Genomic DNA, 20,057 nt, shown 5'->3' with positions numbered 1-20,057 from the left:
TTTCATGGTGTCTTCGCAACTGACAGTTAACAATGACCAAAACTGATGGTGCAAAATTCTAACTTATTAGTTGTGGTCATCTCCCCAAATACAAATTAAAATATTACCACCACTTACATAAGTAAATCAGGCAATGCCACATATAGGCCATTTGTTATAGCGTTGCTCTGTGGCATTTTCCATCAGTCTAGCAAATACCCAGGTTTTATTCTTGCAACAAGACAAGTCACTCATTAATTGTGGTCAGATTTTATTTAAACATTTACATATAGCCTCACTGTACACTTTTACAGTACACATGACTAGTTTCCTTATAAAGCCACTGCATCGTCCCTCACGTATGTTTATTAGTGAAATATTTAGGTGATAAGAGTGGATAAAACATCTTTGGTGGAAGCACTGAGCAGCTCGAGACGATGCACCATTTCCATTTATATAATTCACTTGTTTGTATATTCCAAATTAACACAGGTATTAAAGTGAACACCTATGGCTCAGTGCTAGAGATCTCATTTACATAACCTCACCATGACACTCTGATTGGTTGAAAAGTGGTTCAACCGCCATATTGTTCTTTTTAGATAATGAACCATTTTTTTTTTGCAAATAAGTAACCAAGAAGAATTTATGTAAGAGAAGCAACAAAATGCAACATATGGAAAAAAATACAATTCAGATGTTTGAAGTGACCATTGTCATCTGTCCCGTTCTCTATTTCTTTTTGGGTTGCGATGCTATGTAGATTGCTACGAGGCAATAGATGGCCCCACCAACTGTCAATGCCATAGTGGTCCGGTAAAGAAGTCTATCAGGAAATCCTCGCTTTAAGTGTACAGGTATGCCATCAGGTTTCTGCGAAGGCAAAGAAAAACAAAATGTAAAAAATATAAATCACAATACTAATTTATTAAGGAGAACAAGTTTGAAAACCGGTGTAGGGTGGTTCTGTAACATAACAGACAAGCATTGTTTTCATTTATTTATAGCACCTTATTCTTGTGCGCCAATTTTTTTTAAAATATTCTCCCACTTTACTTTTACCACTCAGGAATTGCCAATAAATATAATTTAAGTAAAATAAATTGCAATCTGTTAATAAATAACCCTATACCATTTATGAGATTAGGAATGGTCATGGAATAATTTGATAGAAATTACTTAATTATGCAAATATGTTTGACCGACTTCTAAACATAATGCTGATTGACACCCTTGGTATGTAACCGATCTGGTATGGAGAGTACATCATCCCATCGGGTAATATTAATTTAGCTCTAAGTTACTTTGGAAACTGTGCAGGGTCTTTAGCTACTGCATTGTTTATAATACATAGTGTATCTGACTAAATGGATGTAATTGTAACTCCAGGTATGCCCAACTGGTATCACTCAAAGGCCCCTTGACACCAGATTATAACTCTTTAGAATACGGTCTAGAAACCAATCAACTGTATTCAAAACATGAACTTGTATTCCAGGTCAGAAGAGATATTATGTTGGGTTTTATATGAAGGCTGCAACTCACAGCACAGGAGGATTTACTGCATCTAGTCCAATTCTAGAGTACATCTATTCTGCTCCCCTGAATCCTCCTGCACCGTGTACGGTCTTATAATATACCTGCCACTGGAGCGGTGTACGGTCTTATAATATACCTGCCACTGGAGCGGTGTACGGTCTTATAATATACCTGCCACTGGAGCGGTGTACGGTCTTATAATATACCTGCCACTGGAGCGGTTTCCCACCATATATTTGCACAACATATGAAAGCCAATTTAACATAGATGCACTTTACTTAACTTACAACAGACCCTCTTAACCAAAACCAGGCATTATTGCAGAATGCAGTAGACCCTTCTCTAGTACGTTTTTTGCAGATATTCGTTTTACTGTTGACAGCAGTCGAGACACTTTGACAGTGTGATGTGTATGAATGACAGCATTCCTTTCCGGTCACCTTTGGCAGTCAGCTAGCGCCTAACTTGTGACTGGTAAATCAGTATCAATTACAGTGTGATAAGCATACAGGACGTTTGTATAACCTCAGGGCCCCCTGAACTGCCTGGCCACCATACGGAACTGACCTCTACTGACAGAACAGTGGTCCTAGGCTGGTGCGATTAGATTTATACCCTTGTTCTGCACCTGCTCTCCTCTTGTGTTGTGTCTTATTTGCATCTAGCACCAGAGAACTCTTCATTTCCTAACTACCGCACAGAAGTGTTGGTAAATTATGCTTTCATCATTAATACAATGTTTACAAGTACAAGCGGTATAAAAATGCAAACAACTTGAAAAATTACCACCCGTTCCCTACCAAGTACCTGGAATATTTTTTGTAGCTCTGGCACTCTGTTTTTGCCAAGGTATTCAGAAGTACTTTCACTTGGGAGCTTCGTTGGAGTGGCAAATATAGGTGCTGGTGCCTCTGGATTAGTGAATGGTCTCAGCCCCTGTGAAGGCAAAAGAAAATGTACTGAGGTAAAGCATAGAGGCACCTCCACCAATGTAGATAAGTTTACTAAATCACCTCCCTTCTCAATAACAGTGGACCAGTAACAAGCGAATTACATGTAGCACACAAAGAAAAAATGCTGTTCCTTCTTTATTACAGCAATTTTCTTAGCAAATACTCCACTTTTTGCCAATACATTATAATAATCCTATGTTACATTCTATGGGATCTCTTACAAACTTCTTGTATGGGTGGATAACCTTCAATGATCGTTATACATTACATCATGGAACACAGTCAGAATCACATGACACGAGTGGGCGGAGTAGGAGGCTTGAATACACACAAATTGCAATGGAAAATGAAAGTGCAAAAAAAGGTACCTTAAGCAAAATACCAATAATTTTAGCACAAACAAATACTACTTTGAATCTACTTTACAGACCTCAAAATCAAGTGTTAATAAATAAAAATGTAAGGGCATGGTCTCATACTGATAACTGTATGGTCAAATGGGGATATTGAGATATAGTAAGATCAAACTTATTCTGGAATGTATTAGGGCTTGTCCTTTAAATTTAACTAAAGTTACATGCATACCTTTAAAAAAATGGATTTGTCAATAGGATTGTGTTTTAAGTATAATCCCTTATACTTATTGAATCTATACGAATTCCTGCTGAATCTGTTTCCTTATAATCATATACATACAGAAGGCAACTCAGCTACCTCAGTGGTCCCAGTATTATGTTAAGGGGCCCCAAAAACTCCGGCCCAATATAGATTAATTGACTCTTTACGTGGGGGAGGGGGGGGGGGGGGGGGGAGAAATAAATATGACCAGTGCTGTTATGCACCACTGATGTCTACAGCCCATTCGCTTTAAAATGTTTCTACTTGTAGTGCACAACTACATGCATTGAATGGGGCACAGAAATTAATGCGTAAATAAAGCAAATATATATATATATAGTTTCATTAGTGTTATACAGAGAACATTTAGCTAAATTAGGAGAAATATACCTTACCATTATTCTTCCCACAGTATGTTTCACATAAATTACAAACAACCCCAGATATTCATCACAATACTTAATGAAACGTGTTCTCTTGTGTATAGGGATACTAAAATGTATGTACTTTATAAAGCGCCCAGGGTGTATATATCAGTTTTAATTTGTTTTCCCACTCGTTATGGTATATCACAACTGCATTCAAATTAATTCTTACTTTGGTATTAAAAAAAGAAAAAGAAAAAAGGAAGGGTAGAATTAGGAATACAAATAATGGATGTTGGTGCAATTTACCGGGTTTGGGGGGTGGCCCGTATTTTGTGGTATTCACATATTTATGAGTGCAATAAGGAATTCAGGCAAAATGCAGAAATGGTGAACAAAACACTTAATTATGCACAAGTGTCAAAATAACATTTTAATACTATTTTTGTAGATGTAACTAAATGCTTTGAAATAAATATAAAATCGACAAATGGCAAGGACAAATGTAAAAATTACCTATACAGCAACTGACAAAACCAACACTCTGTCAAAGACAATACTCTGCTGACAAACATCCTGTATTGCACTCAGAAATGCAGATCTGATTCGTACAAACACGTGTTTGTTAATGAAGGTCACGCCAACATACAATAGCAGGCTAGCTTACATTCTACTACACTCCAGTACTTACTCGATGTCACATTTATTCGCCAACTACAGAAGGGGACATTTTGGCTGCAAAGAGTTAACACAGACAATGAACTGCCTGGCCCTTTTCCCAAAACAAAACCTGTCAGATGTACTTGTCAGTAGACCAGACAATGGGAGAGATGGCCTATTTCTGTCTAACCACCTCTAGTTGTTATTGTTACAGCCATTTGCTGTAAAATTATCACATAAGGGTGTCTAATGACATGAAACAGACTTCTAATGTCAAACTAACCTTCAAAACAGTCACAAGTCTGCAAAGACAACCTACCAAGTCTAATAAAACAAAGTGAATACCTTCAATCTCCAGCCTCTGACATAGGGGCATATTCAATTCTCAGCGGAAACACAGAATCTCGCGGTCCTGGTCATTAAATCAGATGAATGCAGATTTAGTACAGTGCTGCACCAAGTATGTCAACAGGAACTAATTGGACCAGGTAAAAAAAAAAATAATTTGTACTTTATACAAACCTCCACAAATACCACTATTTGTCTTAGCTCATCACAACGTTCCCCTTTACCCAAGAGCAGAAATACCTGGACACAAATGACCTGAAGAGCAAACTGCTTAATTGCGCTTAGTATAGATGAATGTACATACTACAGTTTTATGTTATGCCTCTGGCCAATCTAGGAACACATTCAGTAGGTTGTACCCACTACCTTTTTGCCTGATCACTATCAAATTTCCAGTACCTCCAAGAGCTGGTCTTCCTCCAAATTACATTAAACCAGACCATGTATAAGGAGGAACGATTCCTATGTTAAACATTTGTTACCTCAAATTCAAAATAAATTTAAAACTTCAGACACTTCTCATTAGTCAGCTTCTTCCCATTAATAATGCTGGCTAGACATTGGCAAAATTGAATCTATTTGGCTGTTGATTGCTTGGGCAAAAAGGTTGGACAACATGAGGGTTTGGATATAATGGTCATCTGCTAAACAGATTTTTAGTGTAAATGTGAAATAGATCCATTCTCAGGTGTGGCCCCTGAAAGAATTGGAACATATGTCTATCAAGAGACAAGGCTTTAGGCACTGGGCAGTTCACTTCATAATCTACTCTGCTATCAGACATTCAGAATGGTACTGTATTCGGGTGATCACATGGGGACTTCAGTGTAAGGGTGGAAAATCAAAAGGTCATGTAAAAATCAAAACAGACGACATAGAAACATAGAATTGATATAGACTATTGCTCACCTAGTATGCTCATTTTTATTGCTAACAAACCTCAGACCCTATTTAATCCTTAGGTTTGTTTCCAGATTTAGAGTAGCCATGTGTATCTCCAGCATGTTTAAATATGCCTATAGAATCAGCCTCTACCTTATCCACTACTTGTTCATTAAAGTGATTATTCTCAAAATTTGGTGCATGTCTCTTGTTCCAATACTTCTCTCCTCTGTAGAGAAGTTTCTGCTGTACCTTATTAAAACCTTTGGTATATTCATATCACCCCTCTACTTTCATGTACCATATCAGTAGGCCTCTTTGCATTTTCTAGGAATGAACACAATATTCTAAGAGAGACATCACTGCTTCTCTTTAAGCCAATTCATCTGCCTGTGCAACCTAGCATCCAATTGGCCTTCCTCATTGTTTTGCCACGTCGTTTAGCCGAAGCAAAAAGGCATACTTTCTTTTCAACACCAGTAGTAATGTCACCAATACAAATAATAGAAAGAACTGGTCCAACTACAGATACTTGAGGTACTTCACTGGTAAACACCTCCTTCTATTGAATGCATAGTTTTACTGCCAATATCATATACACTTTACCATCATCGAAACCAATCTCAAGAATTTCAATTTAGGAGTCCGATGTGGGGCAGGGGTAAATACTTACTAAACCGAGATATGCTACATCTGTGACTTAGCTTTGATTTAGTATTTCAGTCTCCCCATCAAATTTGTTTGACATGTTCTTCCCCCAGTAAATCCATGCTGCTTGGGATCTTGTAAATAGCTGGATTGATTTATTTATAATAATTTTGCTACTTCTGATGTCAGGCTCATTCATATGTAGTTGCAAGCCACTTCTCTGCTCCCACTTTTGCGGCATGCCTTAGATTACCTGCTAAAAAACAGTTTGCTTGTAAAGTGGTGTTTAAACCAGGGCTGGACAAGTCCAAAGAGTCAGGCAATAAATGGACCTAAAAAAATTACTGCTGGTGCTTAACATTGGGAACCATTTGTACTGATGTCAATGGATACACATCTTTCCTGGTCTCTTAAAACAGCATGCTGGCTCCTAGATTTGGTTATCTAGTGCTGTCACAGAGTTAGATTTAGAAGCCGACTTGAAAGAGGTGATATTTGCAGGTCTTCTTTCAATGTCAATGAAAATAACATTCATGGTTTTATGGCAGCATAGCTCAGTACCCAACAGAAGCCTATGCTTTCAAAGATAAATATTGCCAGTTTAAATCCATCTCACACTAAAATTGAATTAATCCGATTTAAAATTTATTTAGTAAGATAGTCTAAGTAAACCTTCTATTTAGCAATAAAAAAATATCAGTGGTGGAATCTTTGATTAGTTTTGTCAAATTCTGCATCATTCAGTAATCTTAAAGCTTTCTCTATATAGTCAGATCTATTCATATTAACAATGGCCCCACCTTGTCTGCCCATTTGATAACCAAATATTATTTGTCAATTTCTTATGTGCTTTCTGTTCATTAAAAGTTAAGTTACTAAGATAGCCTTAGCTCTGGAGTGAAGAAAAATATTGAGCACCAACCAAATAATTATGACTGTCAAATTATTCCCAGCCTAGGCTAAGATTTTTAGTTTTAAAAGAAAGATTTCTTAATCCTTAATGACTAAACAAATGTTAAAATATAACTTATTTTGATTCTAAGATGTGAATATAGCTAATACAATCAAAAGTGGTTCAATCAGTAACATCCTCTTAAGTCGTATAGGTTAAAACATATTGAGGACATTACATGTATTCCTCAATGCTCCAAACCAATCCAGATGCTCATTTCTTGGAATCATGTCAGTCTCTCTCTACTACAGGCTATTCAGAACCTATACATGTGGTTTGTCTAATTTTCACCAGAGAAGGAGTTTTACTTATTTATGTACCTTTTTGTTTGAATAAAATTGTCATGTTATACTCTATATAGCCAAGAGCACCACAACATAAGAACTTCCCAGTATCTCTAGAGAAGCATTTTCTAGATTACTTATTAGTACAAGCTCTACATTGATTCAAAATGTTTAGCACAGAGTACATACATAAATCACCTGTTTAGGCACTTTCTATTATTATTGCCATTGATTTTAAGGCCCATTGTGCTATCTGCAACATTAGATGGTGGGGAAAACAGGACATGCATAAAACAGGGCCATACAAAGTAGACAAAAAAAAAAAAAAAAAGACATGGGCAGCACAGTGGCTCAGTGGTTAGCACTTGAGTCATAAGTTTGAGTCCAAAACAGGGTCTTATCTGTGTGGAGTTTGTATGTTCTCCCCATGTTTGCATTGGTTCCTCAATGTGCTCTGGTTTCCTCCCACACACCAAAAACATACTAGTAGGTTAATTGGCTGCTGACAAATTAACCCTGGTGTGTGTGTGTGTGTGTGTGTGTGTGTGTGTGTGTGTGTGTGTTAGGGAATTTAAAATGTAAGCTCCGATGCAGCAGTGACTGATGTGAATAAAACCATATTCTTTGTACAGCACTGCAGAATGGGTTGCACTATATAATGCATACTTACCAACTTTCTTCACCTCTTCCAGGAGCCTGCTGTTGGAGGTGGGCGTGAGGGGGTTAGGCACCAAAAATCGCATCATTTTTGGACCCACCCCCTGTGAGGTAATGATGCAAATGTGTCATTTGACAGCGGTGGATGGGGCCCAAATGCCACGATTCACCAGGAATCACAGCATTTGGGACCTAATTCTGCCCACTTCACTAGGAAGTGGGGCACTTCCTAGTGAAGTGGGCAGAATTCAGGAGATTGCCACACTCTCCCGGGAGTCCAGGAGCCTCCCACAAAATGCAGGAGTCTCCCAGACATTCTGGGAGAGTTGGCAAGTATGATATAATGATGAAGATGATGATAATAAATACAGACAAGATAAAGGAAGAGGTTCCTGCTTACAACATCTTCTACTTAACACTTCCTGAGATTACTGTATAAAAAGGTAATAATAATTCCCTTTCCAGGAGTATCCAGCTCTGTTACATATTTAAACACCTTAATTCCCAGGAAAACTTGATGACATCATGACTCATTATCAGAGATAGTTATATGACTGACGTAGCGCCAAGTACTTTACACTCAGTCAACCAAGATGAATTCAGCCACATAATAAGAACAACGTGAGCAGACAAACGTGTCCCTAATACCCGTATGCAGCAGCAGCAGCCGTCACTAGGACCGTATAACATCTCATACGTGGAAGGCCCCGGCAGCGACCGCTGAAGGTCAGACCCAGCTCGCTCCGTCCCTCTCCCCCATGACCCTCCGTGCCCCCCGCACCCTCCTCACCTGCGGGCTGTACGCCTCGGCCGGGACAGCCCCCACCAGCTTCTGCGAGAAGCCGCTGAACTTATAATACATGTCGCCGAGCTGTCCGCGAGAGCTGGTCTTCTCCGCCAGGAAGGACCTCGCACCTCCAGGCGTCGCCGTTTGATGACGTTGCAGCTGCCCTTCACGATGCCTGTTGTCCTTTACACGGTTAGTTTCGTTTCACGTTAGAGTCCCAGCACAAAGTATTGACAGGAACTGTAGACATTTCCATCTGATGTGCAGTATGACTGCTATACGCTATTATTTGTGTCTATTGTGGAATTAAGTCACCAGGCACTGATCAGGGCAGACATCTTGTGTCACCTTGTGTCAGTGTGAATGTGCAGATGGGTCACCCTCACATGGTACACACTGATCTTCATTCACCTCTAACCTGCTCTGTCATGGAAATACAATTACTTCCAAAAATAGTACTTATATAGGCATTCCTATGCAATGACAATATAGTAGCAGAAGAGACTGTTATAAAATAGAACCATTTATTAAAGGGACCACTCTCAGGAAATTTTCACTTTTAAATATACGGTATAATTATGTAGTAACTAAATAAAAACGTGCCAATAATTATTTTTTATTCCACCTAACAGTTGGGTAGGGATGGGACTATAACATACCGACCGACTGTTAAATTTGTGGAATCGATACAAAATGGCTGCACTGCTGCTTAACGGGTGCGAGAACACGAGAAGGCGTGGTCATGCGTCACTCGTCAACCACTCCCCATGGGTGTCCATTCTCCACCCCCTTCTCCCCTAAGAACAGTGGCAGGTGCACACAGTATCTGTTCAAATAAATGATGATGATGATGATGGTGAAAGCTGTCCCGATCGAGACAAAGCCCTGAAATCGGGACTATTCGACATTACAGGACTTTGTTCACACTGCACCCACTTTGTGGAATACCCTCCCTCGCACAATAAGACTCCTCTAGTCTTCAAACCCTTCAAGTGTTCTCTGAAAACCCACCTCTTCAGGCAAGCTTATAATATTCCTCAATCACCCTAAGTTATCCTATTACCACCCTCTACACAGCTAACACAAGACAACAGCCCTCTGACCAACATAGTTGTGTGACTGAACACACAGCCCACTAAATAATTTTTAACCTTTGCATTCTAGCTGGACAAATATTCAATATGATGCAGCACTTATCCTTGTGTATCAAACCATTGTTCCATAGATTGTAAGCTTGCGAGCAGGGCCCTCTTACCTCTCTGTATGAATTACCTGGTATTGTTTCATTACTGTTTGTTCCAATTGTAAAGCACTGTGGAATCTGCTGGCGCTATATAAATAAATGATGATGATGACTATCCCGCTTAAATTGGGGAAGTTGGGAGTTATGCTATAAAGTAGCTCTGGCGTGCAAAGCACACTAGCACTTTTGTGTACATACCCAAACCATTTAATTTAATGATGTCCAGAGTTGCTCCTCCAATTTGGTGAGGTGAGAACCTTGTGTCACCTTTTCTTTTTACCCCTAACTTCCTTCTTCCAATTTGCCCCAGCGCTCCATTCACCATTCGCCCTGCAGTAATTGATTGCAGAAGGGTGACACAAGTCTCCTGCCCTTCTTCCTGCAATCACTGGTCTAATGACTGATAGCGTGAGAGGAAGTATTTTTCTACTGCCCACTTTACACCTTGTCAGTTATTGCACTATAGCAGTGAGAGTCCGGTGATTGGAGCATAGGTTGTGCTGCCTTGAATGACAGACTTGCCTCTCTTGTTCTGTCACAAAGGCCACTATTAGTCACTGGGTAGAGAGAGCAGTGACATGCAACTGTTTTGTTAAAAGCAGGTCTAAAAGTCAGTTTTAGGCTGAATAGCCCATTATAGCAAGGCTGGAGGCACAAACTAGCTGTTACGATCTGCCTTGTATCTTTGTGTGCATTTTACCTGTGTTATTATTTGCCTTGTTTCCCTTTGTGCATATTACCCTGCTGTACCTGTGATCCTCCAGAGGTGCTGTTGTTTGGCCTTTCCTACTATCAGGGGTTAACCAGCACTGCTAGTTAATTATCCACACCTGTCTGTGGCCTATATATGCCTGCCTTTTCATGAATCCTTTGCTGGTCATGGAAGTGCCTAGCCTGCTTATGTGGTGCTGTTCCAGTTAAGTTATTTGCTGCATTTCATTATTATTTACCTGTTTGCCAAGATCTGGAAGTCCTTTGGTTTTATTCAGCCTGAACTGTTTACTGTTTATTTTTGCCTACCCTGGGCTATACTTTCTCTGCAATAAACAGTTTAAATGTTTTTATCACGTGTCTGACTCCATGGCTATAATTAAGGAATTGGTTTTGAACAGAACACTAACACTAGCCCAATACTTTCATACACAGTAGTCCTAGCAAATTCCAAACTGCCAGTCAAGTCATTTGAGGGACAGTTTTGTGTTTGTTTGTTTTTATCCTTGTCTGTCTTTCAAAGTATAAATCAAAACAAGAGAAAATAATGGTTACTTATTTGGATATACACTGTATAGATACTGGGTTTTCTGGTCCAATTCTACCAACTTCACTCGGGCTGGCTACACATGGGTGCTTTCCTATGCCAGAGAAGTCTACCCAGTACCTTCTAGGATTTGTATAGTCACTCAGGCAATAGCAGTTAAAAAGTAAAGCAATACATTTATTGTAATAAAAACAATCACAAGGGGCCTGATTCTTTAAGGATCTTAACTTCAGAAATTGCAAGGTGTGCAAATTAGTATTCTGTTTTGCACATAAGTTAAATACTGTTTTTTCAAGTAACACACAAATTTCAACTTTAAATTTCAGTGTACAAATAAGATATCAAGCATTTGTGTGCTACATGAAAAAACAGTCAGTATTTAACTTATGTGCAAAACAGAATACTAATTTGCACCCCTTGCATTGTAACATGGTTTTGTCCAGGAGACTGAAATAAGAAATTTCTGAAGTTAAGATCCTTAATGAAGCAGACCCTAGATTATTATGTACACAGAGTAAATAAATGCCAGGCAGGTTTACCACATCATCTGTCTCTTACCCCACAAGCTTAATGAGCTACAATTACCTGGATGTCCTGACTTAAAGGCCCATAGAGTTCTTCTTTTAGCTGCAGCTGTAGTCCATTGGTAGAGAACGAAAAACTCAAAACCATCTGCACTGCACCTTTAAAGAATCAATCCTCAGAATGAATATCACCCCCCCCCCCCCCCCCCCCCGGAGTGGCTCCTTATATCTAGGGCCTAACTACCACAGAAACCTCCCCCCCAGATTGTAGACCAAATGTCTGGAGTAGTCTTGTGAGAACAATGGACACTAAATAGCCTTCCCCCTCACCTGTATCTTGCAACCTGATCCCTACTCCTAACCAGGGTCGCTGAGAAGGTGGTGGGGGGGGGGTGGCAGGTTCAAATTACCCGGGCATGCCAAGGGGCCCACCCTGGGCCCTCACTGACGACATTTTCTGTGTTTTTTTTAAACTAATTTTTTTTGCTTTTGAGTTTTTAATTATTTATATTTGCGGGGCAGTGGCTCTGCCCGTTTGTTGGTGGGGGAAGTAGGGTAGCTAAAAAAAAACCCCATATACTCATGTGATCGTGGCTCCTGAGTTCCTCTTCCTTTCTCTCTGTTCTGTTCACACTGAATGTCGGGTATGACATCATCAAGTCATGCCCGACATTCAGTGAGAAGCGGTGCAGAGAGGACCAAGACAGAAGCAAGAAGACAGAAGAGAAGAAAATAAAAGAAATGAAAGAAGCCAACACAAAGGTAAGTAAAGGAACAGAGGCAAGGGGAGAAAAGCAGACAAGCACAGTGTGATTAAAAAAGGGGGGCGGGGGTAGAGAAAGGCACTGTGTGATTGAAAAGAGGGGGATGATAAAGGCACCGTGTGATTGAAAAGAAGGGGGGGAGAAAGGCACAGTGTGGTTGAAAAGAGGGGGGGGGCACAGTGTGATTAAAGAGATGAAGAGAGGGGAGAAGGCACAGTGTGATTGAAAAGGGGGGGGGAAGGGACAGCAGTGTACTTGAAAGAGAAGGGGGGGAGAAAGGCACAGTGTGATTGAAAAAGGGGGGCACAGTGTGATTGAAAAAAGGGGGGAGAAAGGCCCAGTGTGATTGAAAAGAGGGGGAGGCACTGTGTGATTGAAAAGAGAGGGGAAGCAGCATGGCACATTGTGATTGAAAAGAGGGGGGAAGCAGCATGGCACAGTGTGATTGAAAAGGGGGGGGAGCAGCATGGCACAGTGATTGATAAGGGGTGAGCAGCATGGCACATTGTGATTAAAAAGGGGAGGGGAGCAGCATGGCACTGTATGAATGAAAAAAGGGGGGAGCAGCATGGCACAGTGTGATTGAAATAGGGGGGATGCAACATGGTACAGTGTGATGAAGGGGGGGGGGAGCAGCATGGAGAGCGCAGTGTGATCAGAAGGGGGCACTTCGTGGTTGTGATGGAGGGGCACAGTGTGATCATAAGGAGGCACTGCGTGATGATGAAGGGGCACAGTAATGTGAGTGTGATGGCACAGGGTCCTTGTGGCAATGTAGTGTGTGTGACGTAGGTGGTGGCTAATTATTGGGTGAAATTTTATTTGTGGTGCGATGGTGGAGCAGTTTAATAGGGACAATTTTAAGATGGGGTGGTTTGGTGGCTATTGAATGTGGGGGCGAGTTTGGGGAGAATAAGGTCTCTATTAAATGTGACTATGAATTATTTAATGGCAGTGATGTTGTGGGAAATAGGTATATTTATGAAATGTAAATACTATTAATTTATTGCTGGGGCTGTTTGCAGAGTGGGAAATAGGTTAATTTATTAAATGGAAATACTATTATTTTAATGTTGGGGCTGGAAGAAGGCCTAATAATTACTCGTGGGTGCTATTGATTTACTGCCGGGGCTGGTTGGAATTTTCTAAATGTACCCATTTTTGTTTCCAAATAGGGTCCCCAACATTCCAGGACCCAGACAAGCCACAACTAAATAAACCTGCAGCCACAGGTGGTGAAAGTGACAAGAACAGGTAGGAGAGAGCAGGATAGTCTGTGAAATGTTGTGATTCTAGTAGGACAATCCAAATTTTTGGTGACTGTTCTGGCCAATGTCTTTATATACACACTGTATTCTTTATATACTACACTATGATGCTAGATGTCCTGAAAGTTAGGAGTGCACAACAATGCAATTATTTTTCTATAGGAGGGTGGCCTAGCGTTTTTCACCTGCCAGCCCCGCCCGATGATGGAGGACCACACCCCCAATCATATGGACACACCCACAGTCACCTTGGTACAATTTTTTTTTACCATGCTCAACTATAAGGGGGGCCCCATGAAGTTGTTGTATCGGGGCCATGCCCATAACCCCCCCTGGCTTCACTTTAAGGACAATGAATAACAACCTCACTGCCACATCATCAATATATAATACACAATATACATATTTACAATGAGCTACAATGCCCCCTTATCCACATGTAATTAGACACTCCATTTGTACTCTGTTGGGTTGGGGAACAAAAGCAAGAGCTACAAATAGTACATGCTATAATGCACATTTCGTGAGAAACGAGGGGCAGGCTATTATGGTTAGGGTGATATTAATACCTCGTTTTACCACATACACTTTGGGTATACAAACAAGCGACACACATTTAAAACGTAAAAAGTTTTATGTCTAATTTTTTTAATTAATTTGGTTAATAGGTCTAGGCGACTTATTAAAACCAATGCAAAAGTGATTTGAATGTAAGAATTGTTAATTAAAAAGAAGAGGAAGCAGCGACTGCTTGTCTGCAAAAATATTCTCTTTAATTAAGGGTGTTTGTGGTAATAACCCTAGACTGTGTTCCCTTGACTGCTGTAGTTCTGAGTCATATTACATAGAGAATTATTACATAATCAGAATTACAGAAACAGAATCTATGAACATAATTGGTATATTCCAATTATAATAGTATTTGTGTGAGCTATGGAATATTTATGCTGTGATCAGATAATATATTACAACAATCTTTAACCAAGATGTAGCCTTGCAATGTGGGTCCACCTGTATTATTAGGGCGATGCTTGACCATTACGCCAACAGGGACTGTAAGGACATTGTATTCAAATACATATACTTTAATATGGAGTTGGTCCCCTTTTTGCAGTGATAACAGCTTTCACTCTTCTTGGAAGGCTTTCCACAAGATGTTGGGAGTGTTTCTGTAGGAATTTGTGACCATTCATTTTGTAGAGCATATATGAGGTCAGGCACTGGCGTTGGACGAGAAGGCCTGGCACACAATCTCCGTTCCAGTTCATTCCAAAGGTGTTCAATGGGGTTGAGGTCAGGACTCTGTGCTGGCCAGTCAAGTTCTTTCACACCAAACTCATCAGACCATGTCTTTGTAGTCCTTGCTCTGTGCACTGGAGCACAGTCATGTTGGAATAGAAAAGAGTCTTCCCCCAAACTGTTCCCACAAAGTTGGAAGCATAGCATTGTCCAAAATGACTTGGTATGCTGAAGCATTAAGATTGCCCTTCACTGGAGATAATGGGCCTAGCCCAAACCCTAAAATACAGCCCCATACCATTACCCCTCCTCCACCAAATATCACAGATGGTATAATGCAGTCAGGCAGGTAACAATCTCCCAGCATCTGCCAAACCCAGATTCACCCATCTGACTGCCAATCAGAGAAGCGCGATTCATCACTCCACAGAACACGTTTTCACTGCTCCACAGTCCAGTGTCAGTGTGCTTTACACCACTCCATCTGACTCTTGGCATTGGTCTTGGTGATGTAAGGCTTGCATGCAACTGCTCGGCCATGGAAACCCATTCCATTCAGCTCCCGCCGCACAGTTTTTGTGCTTACATTAATGCCAGTGGAAGTTCGAATATCCGGCAGGGGTGAAATTTCACGAATTTCACAAACTTTTATTTCACATCTTATTGCAAAGGTAACATCCTATCACAGTACCACGCTTGAAGACACTGAGCTCTTCAGAACGACCCATTTTGTATCACAAATATTTGCAAATGGAGACTGCATAGCACACCTCTGGCAACAGGTCTTATTTAAACACATCAATTCAATTATTAATAGGTGTGGTCAAATACTTTTGTCCATATGGTGTATGTATGTATATATATATATCTAAAATATATAAGCCTAGCGGCGTGTGTTAGTCTGTGTGTGGAAAAAAACAAAACAAGCTGCAGCGCCACCTGCTGGGCGGAGTTATACACTGACCTACTAAATTCTTAGCATTATCTAATATATAAAAGTAAAAGCCTAGCGGCGTGTGTTAGTGTGTGTCTGTGTGGAAAAAACAATTTTCTCAGAAAGGACTCATCCAATTGACATGAAATTTGGTATACTGACATTGACAAAAAAATTAGAATAGTGAAGTCAGTTAACTTCCATCATCCCTCCCTTCCCCCCGTGGGAGGGGTAGTAAAGGCTATATTTACGAGTTGAGGGGTAAAACTCATTTTTCGTGAGGTAATTTTACCTCATGAACACACATTAAAAAGGACGCTTGCGTCGGGAAGTAACGCTCTTCCCCTGAGGAGGCCTGGGCTGTGGCCCAAATCCATGACAAGAACCTTTTTAAGACCTTAAGTAGCTTGATTTGACTAGAATGCATGAGTATCATGCACGGGTTAACTTGTATATATATATATATATATATATATATATATATATATGAGTCTCTTAAGTCCCTCAATAACTGACAAGTATCTATGTTGAACTTATCCTTAGTGCTTTTATAGTGCATCCATGTAATACGAATCCAAATGTGTGATAAGGACACCAGAGGCAGAACTAGCGAGCTGTGGGCCCCAGTGCAGGGTGGTGGGGAGTAGGAAGCCAGGGCCCCCAACCCTCTGCATCTGTCATGCAGCGGGCCCCATTATCTTCATGGGCCCTGTTGCACGGCACCCGCTGCACCAATTGTAGTTCCGCCACTGAAGAGCACAGTGCTGGCTTAATGGTTAATTGAATGCTATTTCAATCAACAGTCTAAGGGGGAGATTCAATTAGCCACGATCTTCCTGAGAACATCGCGGCTGCGCATTTTTACGGGTAGTACGGTAAAAATATATGCTCAGCGGATATTTTACTAAAAAAATCTGTGCCCATTCCGGAGACACTTTGCATGTATTTTTTTGCTAATTGAATATCCCCATAAATATACTTAGTATCCATCCATGTCTGTACATGAAATAAGACAAAATGGTCTCAAGTTATCCAGCTGGATTTAGCGATTCTAAAGGTGTATTCCTACTTCATAGTGACCTGTATAATATTGGGTATTAGCTGAGGACCCTTTCCGGCAGGGGAACTCACTGTGCTTCATATTATTGTGATAGAAATCAGCTTCAAGTAGTCAGAGGGGCCGATGGGTGTTTCTACCCCGTGAGCTTGTTCACGGCTGTCTTTCAAGGTACAGCCCTTGTAAGTGTACTGCAATACATGGCATGCTAAAAAAAACAAAAACAAATAATCTGTGGGAACGTGACCTTTGGCATATTTGGATTATCTTGTGATCAATAATTGGGAATCTCTCAACATTTAGTATCCCTTTATGATGCCTATAATTGGAATAGGTCTATCAAAATATGTTTGAACACGCAGACTATTCTGAGTGTTAGTTCCTATGAAGGTGACTTTTAGAATAAACCGCCCACCATATTCTCCTCCTGTAGTATCTTCTGGGTCAAGTACTCCCTGCTTTGTACACAGGTTCAGAGTGAACTCTCAGAAAATCTAAAATACATAGTGTCATCTCTTCATAATGGTCACTATCCATTCAACCTTAGTCAGAGGATAAAGCAAATTGTCCCTGACTTTGCGTTGAATCATACAAACTGGTGGCCCACACGGTGGCATGGTTGCCTGAATCTGGTCTGTACTGCTTCCTCTCTGGCTCCTGTTTCTAGTAGAGAAAAAAAGGGGTACACTGCAGTAAATTTAGGTATTCCAATGTCAGGGGATACAATACTTCACCCACGTCTCCAATCTGACACGTTAACATATGAAGGGTCACATCCATATCTATTTGACACGGATGGATGTTAGAGACGAGAAGACACCATATTGTGTCAAGGGAATCATGATAGAGTACTCAGGCAACAGTGCTGGGAAACTGAAGGATCATGTTTGATGGATGTTAGTCCAAAGCCATCATCTAATTTAAAATATCTAGATAAAGAGGTTTTTTTATCTCCTCCATAGTCGGTAAGAAGAGGACAAGTGAGAGTCTGTGATCACTGCGGTACCTCTGACTCCCTCTTCCTGGATTCTTATCTATCTGGACTTGACTCTAATAGAATGTTCAAAGTCTTTGCTAACCTTCAAACAGAAAATCATTTAGATCTGATTTCTGATCGAAAATTCATATACAGAACTTGTGAAAAGATTTGGTTATAACTTGAAAAAGGACTCTGCTAACCTTGGAATAGAGAAATCGTTAACAATGAGTTTTATTTCAATGCTTCAGGACCTTAAACAAGATCTACAACTAAACAAGTATTACTCAAGGACTATTTCCAAGATATCTAGGTATGGACTTTCTCAAGGATTTTGGGGACTTTAGAAGATTACCAACCGGCCTTATGGACTTCGTTTGAAATTGGTGTGTTCCTTTAAAAACTGTCTTATAATGTTATGTTTTTTGTTACTACAGAAGTGAGTATATAATAGTACAAAATATACTTAGAGACAATTGATTTTAAGTAAACCTTCCAACTTGTAGTGTTGGATTACTGACAACAGGGGGAATGTAAAGGAGCTCCTATATCTCCACTGATGACACAGTCGCGGTGGACGGAGCTTGAGCCACGCATAATGGCCACTAGCATTCCACTGCTGTTTACATGCGCCAAATTTATACGTAGGTTAAGATATGAACTGGCTAAAAGCCAGAGCATTTCAACCAAAGTAATTGTCTCTCATATGTGGCTCCACATGTGTTCACAAGACAGGAAGTTAAACACAGAGCAGTGAGTCGTCATTGCAGTCAGTGTCCAGTTGTGGGAGGTGTAGTAAAGCTAACAACCCTCACCTGAAGCAATGCATTCTGGGTAAAGGTTTATAAGTCACTGAAGCAGACAAATCAGTCTCTTTTGACCACACCACATACATACATAGAAGTGGGGACATCTCTTCCACCTGGAGCCTACAGGACACACTCCACAGTAAGCTTATACTCTTATCTGTCTGTATCTCTGCCTACATCTTATATGTCCATCTATTTCTATTAACTTTCCTTTCTTGCATGTATTTCTATTAACTTTCCTCTGAATCTTTATCTATTTACCTTATATGTATTCTGCTTGCAACTTATAATATACTTTGCTTACATATATATGTAAAATTTATATCTATTTCTATTAACTTCCTGAATCTTTAAGTAACCTTTTCGCAAATGCTTTACAAATGCAAGCTTGTTCCCCCATCTCAGGAATGCTTACTATTTACACTACAGTGGACTCTAGCTTCCTTCCCCCCATCTCTTCCTCTCTCTCTATGCTATCCTTTCTGACCACACGGCAGTAGTGCCTGACGTCGGTAAGCCCTTAATGAATTTTTCTTTAAAGCGACAATCTCGGGACCACGCAGGTTCTGTTAAATGTTAGTAAAAAATCATTAAGGGCGCACTGACGTCAGGCACTACTGCCGGACACCTGTGGATTCGGAAGAAGCTCCTGTCAGTGTTCTGGTACGATTGGATATCTGGACAGTCGCTGATCATGTAACTCTGTGTATATTCTTGTCGTTGTCTGCTGAAATTGTTTTTCTTTTGTAGGTGTCCTCGGCGTCGGATTTACCAGCTTCGGCGATGCGTACCCCACTCGAAATAGGAAATGTATATTGAAATAGCTGCGATCTTACTGCACAAATCTTAATAGTTTATTTACAGATAAGTCTGCTGAAATTGTATGCTAATAACCTGGATGTGGGAGAGTGAAGCATAGACAAGCAATGGCTACTAGTTGCAATAGTATATTAATAAACTAATTAGGAGAGGGCAAAAATATTCTATCTTGCTTTTAAACTCAAAGTGTTTTATACTGAAGGCAGTTGTGCAAGGGCCAACATCACTGACATCTTAACTCTGTGTAGCACACTCCCAAAACACACACACACACATATATATATATATATATATATATATATATATATATATATATATATTGACACAGGCACAATCCACGTGATGCACACATGACAGCTTCTTGTTGTATAAACAGTACTTTTATTGTTCCATCATGTTAAACAGCATACTCTTCGTCAGGATGACACCAGGAAACCTAACACTGACTAGATATAGTTTTCCTGTCACCAGCCACTATCTGGCATAGGTCGCA

General features: G+C 40.2%; 1 protein-coding gene across 1 annotated transcript; it reads right to left on the bottom strand.

Moving 5' to 3' along the window:
- Positions 1 to 233: 233 nt before the first annotated feature.
- COX7A2L (cytochrome c oxidase subunit 7A2 like) lies at positions 234 to 8,827 on the bottom strand. Its single transcript, XM_075204160.1, has 3 exons — positions 8,677 to 8,827; positions 2,327 to 2,455; positions 234 to 852 (listed from the first exon to the last, which is right to left on the bottom strand). The coding sequence occupies exons 1-3, from the start codon at positions 8,746 to 8,748 to the stop codon at positions 712 to 714; spliced, it is 342 nt and encodes a 113-aa protein (XP_075060261.1). The 5' UTR covers positions 8,749 to 8,827; the 3' UTR covers positions 234 to 711.
- Between the last annotated feature and the right edge of the window lie 11,230 nt (positions 8,828 to 20,057).

The sequence above is a fragment of the Mixophyes fleayi genome, chromosome 3, assembly GCF_038048845.1.
Source record: "Mixophyes fleayi isolate aMixFle1 chromosome 3, aMixFle1.hap1, whole genome shotgun sequence".
Taxonomy (NCBI): Eukaryota; Metazoa; Chordata; class Amphibia; order Anura; family Limnodynastidae; genus Mixophyes; species Mixophyes fleayi.
Note: the sequence above shows the minus strand (reverse complement) of the source record. Positions and strands in the feature narration are given on the sequence as shown.